At 33.6% G+C, this 9,684-nt stretch overlaps 1 protein-coding gene across 1 annotated transcript; it reads right to left on the reverse strand.

The window, feature by feature from the left end:
• Nucleotides 1-5,584: 5,584 nt before the first annotated feature.
• Nucleotides 5,585-9,393, reverse strand: LOC113853158 (ninja-family protein AFP3-like). Its single transcript, XM_027483636.1, has 3 exons — nucleotides 9,368-9,393; nucleotides 8,965-9,271; nucleotides 5,585-5,991 (listed from the first exon to the last, which is right to left on the reverse strand). Exons 1-3 carry the CDS (start codon nucleotides 9,371-9,373, stop codon nucleotides 5,585-5,587), a joined length of 720 nt encoding a protein of 239 aa, XP_027339437.1. The 5' UTR covers nucleotides 9,374-9,393.
• Between the last annotated feature and the right edge of the window lie 291 nt (nucleotides 9,394-9,684).

Below are 9,684 nucleotides of genomic sequence, written 5' to 3' on the forward strand. Positions count from 1 at the left end.
TCTGACCTGCCGGATAGCATTGAGGAAAAAATAGAAAAGTGTGAACCAGCAAGAATTTCAAGATGATGAATGTAAATAGAAAAGTGTGAATCAGGTTATCATCATATAAGTGTTAAGGAGGAAGGCACTAGTAAAACAACCTTTAAAACTCATAAAGGTCATTATGAGTGCCTAGTCATGTCTTTTGGCCTAATGAATGCACTAGCCACCTTCAGTCTACTATGAATCAGGTTTTCAAACCTTTCCTTCCTCACTTTGTACTGATTTTTTTTTTATGACATATTAGTTTACAATAGGGACTGGTCTGCACATATTTTGCATCTCCCTAAGGTTTTGCAAGTCCTTAGGGAACATCAATTTGTTGCTAATATGAAAAAATATAGTTTTGGTAGAAGTCAAATTGAGTATCTTGGGCATGTGATTTCTAAAAATAGGATGACAATGGATCCTGCTAAGGTCAACAACATCTTAAACTGGCCAACCCCTAAGAATGTGAAAGGGATGAATGGGTTCCTTGGGCTGACAGGATACTACAGGAAATTTGTTTTGAACTATGGGAAGATAGCTAAATCTCTCACTAAGTTAACTAAGAAAGAGGCCTTTGTGTGGAATCCAAGGGCTAAACAAGTCTTTCAAAAATTGAAGAAAGTAATCACTTTTGTTCCTGTGTTGAGGTTGCCTGATTTTTCACAAGAATTTTAGATTGAATGTGCTGCCTCTGAGAGTAGTATAGGAGTCGTTCTCATGCAACAACAGCCACCTATTGCATTTTACAGCAAGGCTCTTTCTGTTGGACAATTGTCTAAATCAGCTTATGAGAGGGAACTGATAGCTCTGGTCTTGTCCGTCCAGCATTGGCATCATTATTTGATTAGGAGAAAGTTCACCATTTTTTCTAATCAGAAGAGTTTAAAGGAAGTGTTGCATCAAAAAATTATCACCTTTGCTTAGCAAAATTGGTTATCCTAGTTACTCAGATACTAATTAACAGTAGTTTGCAACGCTGGTACTGAAAATAAGGCAACAGATGCCCCCTCACGAATCTATAAGAATGTTGAATTAATGCTATCTTATCCTATCCTTTATGGTTGCAAGGTGAGGCACTTCAGAAGGAGATAAAGGAGGATGATTTTAATCAAAAGATGAAGACTAATTTACAGAAAAAGTTCTGAAAAAAGGGCAGGTTATTCTATTCAAAATGGGATCTTAGTGCATAAAGGGAGCATAGTTATACCATCTACTTCCTCTTACATTCCTCAATTACTGGAGGAATTCCATGCTTCACCTGAGGGTGGACATTCAAGTTTTTTGAAAACTTATAGGAGGATTGCACGAAATATTTATTGGGTGAGCATGAAAAAGAGGGTCTTGAAATTTATCAAAAGTTGTGATGTCTGCCAAAGGAAAAAGTATGTAGCCATTTTCCTAAGCGATTTACTTCAGCCCCTACCTATTCCTTCTATGGTGTAGGATGACATTTCATTGGATTTCATTACAGGGCTACCAAAATCTAACGGCTATAAGGCGGTTTTGATAGTAGTAGATAGGTTGTCCAAATATGGGCATTTCATATTGCTTAAACATCCTTATACAGCCAGAACAATAGCTAAGACTTTTGCTAAAGAAATAGTTCGTTTGCATGGCATTCTCTCTTCAATTGTCAGTGACAGGGACCCATTTTCCACTTTTTATTAGCTCTTTCTGGAAAGAGCTCTTCAGATTACAGGGGACCAAGCTGAAAATGAGCTCCTCATATCATCCTGAAACAGATGCTCAGACAAAGGTTCTAAATAGGTGCCTTGAGACATACTTAAAGTGTTTTGCTTCTAAGCAGCCAAGGAACTTGTCCCTATGGGTGCATTGGGGTGAATTCTGGTATAACATGTCCTTCCATACTGCCACAGCTACTATTCCATTTGAAATTGTTTATGGCATACCTCCTTTAGGACTTACTTGGTTCCTTCTTGGAGAAATCAAGGTACAAGTTATAGCTAGTGATTTACTAGACCGTGATGAGGTTTTATTTCAGCTGAAGTTTAACTTACACACAAGGCCCAGCAGCAGATGAAGCATTTTGCTGACAAGAAAAAAAAAGCAATATCCTTTGTAGTTGGAGAGTTTGTTTTCTTAAAGATACGCCCCACAAGCAGCAAACAGTGGCCAGGAGGATCAATCATAAACTTGCTGCTAGGTTCTATGAGCCGTACAAGATTTTGCAGAGAATTGGTGAGGTAGCTTATAAGCTGCAACTACTTGAGACCTCAAGAGTGCATCCGGTATTTCATGTTTCTCAGTGAAAAAGGGCCATTAGCAATTATACTACCTCTCCTGACCTACTTAGTGGATTTGAAGTTGAACTAGAAGCTACAGTTGAACCTGAAGTTGCTCTAACCCAAAGAGAAGTTATTAACGGTGGCACTCCTTTCAAGCAATGACTAATCAAATGGAAGCACTGCCCTCTAGAGGACACCACATGGGAAGATGAATTTGTGCTGCTGAGCCAATTTCCTCACTTCAGACTTAAGGGCAAGTCTATACTTCTAGAAAGGGATAATGATAGGAGTTAGGGTCCTAGCCCTAATATCATTGTAAATACTAACTCAGACAAGGCCAAGCCTTGACTGGTTTACTCTAGGAAAAAGAAAGTTGTTAATAGTGACAATTAGCAGTTAGGAGTTATTTCTTTGTTTCAAGTCCCAGCTACTATTAGTAGTTGGGAGAGTTAGGTAGGGGTCTTTTTTGAAATCTAGTTTCTAAACTTGGCAGAGAAAATTCTCTAAGGAGCATTGCTCAGGAGCATAAGATTGTAGACTGAAAATTCATCAATTCAATAAAGATTGTCTATTCTTCTATCTTTTTCTTGTGAACATAACAAAATTTAGCTACAATTGTGAGCCCTGAAAACAAGATCAGTAGAAGTTTGCAAATAATTATTTAGGCTCCAATTACTGCAATAAATTGCTTTATCTAGTCAAAATAACCATCAAATGTGATTTTCTCATATGAGTGCACATAAAAATTATTTTAGTGTATGAATATATATATATATATATATATATATATATAACATGTGCATATTACACAAAATAAAAAATTATATATAGTAAGTTTTTTTTTAAATTACATAATTTAATGTAATTAAGTGCATTAACAATATTAAATGCTATAATTTTTTATGAAAATTTACCGTATATAACTTCTTATTATATTCAACATTGCACAAGTAAAATAAAAATCTTGTATAAAATAAAATAATAAAAATATTTTTAAGAGTCTTTGTATGCATTTGTCAAAGATTTACAAGATGTGATAAAAAAAAAAGACTTCTTTTACACTAAAGGGATAAAAATACGAAGAGAAATATAACATGAATATGATAAGTAAGGCACAAAACACGTTGTATTTAAAGCTAAAATAACTCACAACACAAACCGTATTTAAATCAAAATAAGTTAAGGTACACAAGTTGTATTTAAACAAAAAATTATGTCCATAATCATTCACCATGCAAAGAAAGTGTTCATATTTATTATCATAAAATATGATTAACAATTAGGGTTTAACACTTAAACCATTTTTGACACTCAAACTATGAATGTTTCATGTCTTATGGAACCCACCAAATTGCAGTTTTACTAACATAATTGCAACCTACATATTGCAAGCAATTTGTACTAAAATTGGAATAAACACATAAGACAAATTATATCATAAAAAGCATTTTTTCAAATTTAAAGCATTGCAAAAAAATAAGCATGCTGTGAAAACTAAAAACACAACACCATATTGCTATAATGGAATTATGTTCAAAAAAGGCAAAATAGTTTTTGCAAAACCCTTTTTGCAAGAATAGAATAAACCAAATATATGACAAATTATATAACTAAGCTAAAATTGTAACACCCTCATTTCTATTGCCTTTGTTTTTTAAAATAGAAAATTTGGTGTAAGGTATCTCGTTCAAGCGAGACTAGATGAGTCTCGCCCAAGCAAGAAGGCACAAGTGAAGGTAGAAGCTCTCTGACCAGGTCTCACTCAAATGAGAAGGCATCTCACTTAAGCGAGATTATTAGATAGGGCAAAAATATTTTCTGTATGGCGTTCTCATGCAGTTGGCGAGTAGGGTCTCGCCTAGGTAAGAATGTTTCTCGCTCAAGCAAGAATCTGCTTGCTTAAGCGAGAATTTGTGGGCCAAAGAAGATATTTAAGGAACTTTATGTTTTAAAACTTGTATTGTAAGTCAAACAACTTCCGTTCACATTTCTTTGTGTTCTCTCACCTTTCCTTTCCAAAAAAACCTCCTCAAACTCTAAATCTGTTTAGATCTAAACTTGAACGTCTATTCTATTCGAATTTAAGTAAGTTTTTCAACGTTTAGCTCTCAAACTTCATTCATTTTCTTTTGTTTTTCCTTCCTCACAAGTTTTTTTACCTGTAGTACTTAAGAAAATTTTGGTCTTTTAGTCAATATCTTCCATCCAAAACGTGTATCTTTCTTTTAGATCTCAAGGAAAACTTAGCCTTAAAAACACTACTTCTCAGTTGAACAACTAAGAGCACTAGCGGCAAATTTGGTAAAAATATAAGGTTGAACTTAAATATACCTTGTAACCATTCTTTTCAGTAATAGCTAGAATCAACTAAGCTTAATTTTTTCAATATAGTATCAAATCTATTCGGTTAAAATGTTAAGTCATCCTCGTTTGTTCAGTTGTACAAACTTCATATATTAGATGTTCACTTCTAATTAACGTTTCTACATTAACTAAGAATAAAGTAAAAATATTATTACACATACTCTTTACTTCTTATAAGCTAAAACAATTATTTCTACAATCAGTTCAAAATTTCCTTCAAAATGACACTAAATAATTTAAGAATAAATTATCTGTGAAAATAATATGATAAATAATGGTATCCATCCAACCAATGTAGCTGTAATAAAGACAAAAAAACTAAATTCAATATTTGATATTTTTAATTATTTTTAATTAAATTAATTTTACCATAACAATTTACAAAATAAAAGTACTTATTATGAGTGTAAAAATATTAAAAAACTTATAAACATAAATAAATACAAAAGTTACAGCCGTTAACGTTAAAGTAAATATAAATTATTCAAACGTAAAAAACAAAAGACGCACTAAATCATCACGTTATTAAAACAAAACACTAATTTTAATTAAAAAATTAACTCTAACTCTAATTTTAAAAGCTTTAATTTTTTTTTATCAGTAATCTATCTGTGCTACTGAACCTCGTGTTTAGGAAAATAAATTTTGTTAACTGTAATATACATCCTATTGTTTATGTTGAATTCATTTGGTTCCAGTTCCTTAAAGCAACATAGCGAGGGGCAAGTTTTGACCTAAATTAGATAATTCTGTTGTTTTTTTACCTTGTATTAGAAAGGTTAACAAAAAGGACAAACAACCTTTGATGAAAGTTTCCTTTTACACAGACCACTTGAACAAGAGATGATAAAATTATGGAAACAAACTAACCAAAGATAGTTTCATTGCTTCCACATTCCTCTACATTCCAAAATGGATATAAATTATAAAGTCATTCCCATTCACCTCTAAAATGAGTTAGAATAAACAGTGATATGCTTCATGGGATTGGCCACTTCCTTGCCCCCAGCATGCATCACAAACTCTGCTGGAGTGAGGAAGTTACCATGGCAGACACATACAATACAGACTTGACCAGATCTATACTTGTACAGAAACCCTTCTATTCTCTTACCACTGGGACCATCTCCAGTAGTAGTCACACTTGGCATCTGTCTCAGGATCTCCATTACATCACCCTTAAGACTACAGTAGTTCCCAAGTTTATGTTTTTTGGCTGGATTCTCCAGCATAGTATCAGCAGGCCTGTGTGGAATTTCCTTTGCCATTGTTTTCTGGGAAACCATGGAATCATTTTCCTGCTTGGTTGATGTCTGGATGGTTGAACGAACTCCTTTAGCAGAAACTTTGGGACCTATAAACGGAATGTCATATGAGCCACCTGAGAATGTATCTTTCAGATTGGAAAGCATGCATGAAAGATTCAGGTTCAGTTAAGCAAGACCAAATGAGTAAACAGTGTTAGGAATCCAGACTATAAACTAGAGAGAAATAAAGAAAGATGGTATTTATTGATCAATTGAAAAAGGACAGAACACAGGACAGAGAACTTTCCTCCAAGGGTGTCCCCTTCATAAAGGATTTCTCCTTTCACAAAGAGCAAAAGATCAATCCTCAAATCATAAAAGATTGAATGAATTCTTTCACCTTCATCGTCTTGTTTATTTAACTCACTAACCCCTTAACAAACTAATTAATATCCTAACTGTCTTAACTAACTTCCTAACTCCCAACACAATCAAGTATGAGTAATTGAGTTATCTGTTATATCTGCACACAAAATGTGAAAGTTATCTTCAAGATAAACTTACATCGAATGGATTTAGCAAGGAAACTAAAACATACTTTCAGCAGTGCAAAGAATTCTGCTATACAAAAACCCTTACAGCTTTAATTTATGTCCTGCTCCATATGTGTTATCGCACATGATTAGCACAGTAGAATAAAACAATCACACTAGACAATCAGGCAAATGTTATGTCAGAATTACTGCTAAATGAGAAAATCAGTTTCTAGTTTTTGTACTTTAAATCACACGACTGGTTTTTCATGAGCTTAGAATGTCTAAAAGCAAAACCGTAACATCTCACAAGGTTTCTTGTAAAGTGGTTTTCCAAGAAAAGAAAAAATGATGGTATACTTTTGGACATCTTGTTACATTAAAAAGCCAAGGAAGATGCAGCTATAACACACCTTATGCTTATGTAGAAACCAAACTACCAGGAAAGCTATGAAGAAATTGTGAAGAGAAAGAATCAAGGGCCCGAAATTACAAAATTTAAAAATAAAGCAAAGAAATTGTGAATAGAAAGAATCAAAGGCCCGAAATTACAGAATTTAAAAATAAAGCAATTATGTTTGATGAATAATCAGAGAAACTAGTGATTCCAGGTTTACTGTCATAAATATTAAGCCTGGCTGCATGTTTGCAGCATCCATTATAATTTATTTGCATGCCGTGGGAAAGTAAATGAAAATGAACCTGGTTTCAGAGGACACAAAATCATGAAATCAAACAATATAAACAAAAGTCTAGTCTAAACGAATTGTACACCACCCAACCAATTTCCATATATAAATGGATTCAGGATATAGAGTATAATGTGACCTTACATACTGACATATCAATGATGCATAAATTATTTCTTGGAAGAGTATATGTGTCAATGAATATTACTTGCACAAAGAATAACAAAAGCCCTTCATACAAGATTAACTTAGTTGTGATATCACTGCAGATTTGTACAAGGAACAAACTGATGTTGAGGGAGAAAATTTACACAGTTAAACATAACTCCAGAAGAAAAAATTGAATATGTAAAGGCATCAAAAGAAATTTTCAAAAAACTCTTGTTAACTTTTTTTCCTATGGGAACATGTTAAAAACTTAGGCATTTCTTTTGTATTTTTATTTTTTACTTTCTTAGGGTCAATTTTCCCCTTTTACTTTCTTTAAGTGAAACCATTTCTTATTTCAGTAATTACACAGCATTTTGTGGCTCATCTAATACCAAGGCAAGAATACACTATCCTGGTTCCTGGATAATACAAACATTTATAAAGATGAAGCATTGTAACACTTCTAAGCAAAAAGGAATATAGCTTCCTCCTTGTCTCATTGTTTGAGATTTGAATGACCCCTCAGCCTCCCCATTTTGTTTCAACACTAACAGATAAAAGAAAGAATATTAAACAAGAAGACTATTCAGAGAAAAAGGGAGTGATGTGTGTGTGGGTTGGGGGGGGGGGTGTTCACGTCACTGAGTTACAAAGAAATGCAGTGTATCCAGTACTACTTCAATGTGAATAAATTTGTAACCAGAACTGAGAAGGAAAGAGTATATAATGATGGTTTAACAAAGGAAAAGTTAAGAGTAATGTAAGTCTTATAGTATCTCAACGTCATTTGTAATGGTAATATTTGATTACTGAGGTGAGCATTAAACATATGCAAGCAGTAAACAAAAATAATATCCTCAGACAAAATTGCACATGCACTAAAAAGTAGTTTCTCCCTATCATATTTATTCACACAGTGTTCTGATCTTTAGATGTTCCTATAATTTAGAAATTTCAGTACCGCTTATGTCATCTTAGTAAGATATGATATGATTTGCTGTTACTAATAAGGAGAAACTCGGTTTACTTCATTGGGTTTAAAATCTCTCATATACATCATACATTTTCATTTTTTTTTTATTTGTTACAAACTGCACATTATGATATGCAATTCTGTATATTAATTATTTAAGATGTTTATTTATGCAATTGATTTGTATATCTTTTCTCTGTACCTAGTCAAATATAGTTTCTTTACATCATGCGATCCATGGCTGAATTCGAGCACTGACCAGGTTTGGCTCTTTGACTATCAACAAAGGCTAAATGTGCGCTTTTAACAATGTCCCCACTCATTTTACCCTACAATATTTCCGTCGCAGTTTTTAGCATCTTCAATTTGCTTTAAGCTAGTATTTTTATTGCTTCAGTGCTCCATTTACCCTTGAAATGAAATAAAACATGAAATTTTTGTTATAATTTATGAGAGTTCATCTCTCCCCCTCTTAAGTTTTCAGTCATACAAACTAATCTTGCAAAGATTATGCAATCTCTTCCGCAGTCCCATAACACCAAGATAAGAGATTAATAAAAAAACTCTAACATAAAAAAAGAAAAAAAATTGATGTAGGAACATATCTCCTAAAACAAAAATGGAAAAAGTTTATTTTTTTAAAATTATTTAGTCACAATTTAAAAAGAAAACATAATTTATTATATTATAACCACTAAGTTCTCACAAGAGAAGTAAATGAAACATATTCGTTACCCTGAAGCTCTGAATAATCCTGAAAAGGTTCTCTGAGTTTATGAAGTGTTGGTATCTTCACATTAGCAGCAGAAGCAGCGACCCAAGCAAGAACTTGAGGTGAGAGTATTGTCACCCTCCTCTGCCTCTCCCCCACCATTCTCTCACACTCAGCTGGCAGTGAGCAAGATCTGTCAAGAGATGGACCCCACTGGGCCCCATTTCCCACCAACGACGATGACCTTGTCAACCTACTTTCTTCTGCATTTTCATCCCAAGATGAAAGCTTTAGATTAAGATCTATTTTTTCGCAGCTGTATTGAACCCTCTGCACCAGAAGAAAAATCTCACTAGTCTTAAAATGTTGCATGATGAAAAAAATCAAAAAAGAAAGACACTTGATCAACATTTCTTTTCATTTTACCTCCATCGAAACAAAGGAGAAAGAGAAAGTTTTTCAACAGATAATTGATGTAAAACTTACGAAAAGAAAGAAAAAAAACAATGGGGGAAGTTGGCTTGCAATGTTTGTCGTGGAGGTTATATACATAAAAAAAGAGAGAGAAACGAAGGAAAGTGAGTGGAATGTGAAAAAATAAGAAGGAAACAAAATCTCGCAGAGGAAGAGAGAGGTTTTGGAGTTCGATGGTTGTTCATGAATGAATGTTATGAGAAAGCGTTTGAGAAGTTCCACGTGGAGGGAATAGACGCTCACATCACCTACACTTACACTTGTGCTGC

Source organism: Abrus precatorius, unplaced genomic scaffold (genome assembly GCF_003935025.1).
Source record: "Abrus precatorius isolate BTA unplaced genomic scaffold, Abrus_2018 Scaffold10, whole genome shotgun sequence".
In the NCBI taxonomy this organism is placed as follows: domain Eukaryota; kingdom Viridiplantae; phylum Streptophyta; class Magnoliopsida; order Fabales; family Fabaceae; genus Abrus; species Abrus precatorius.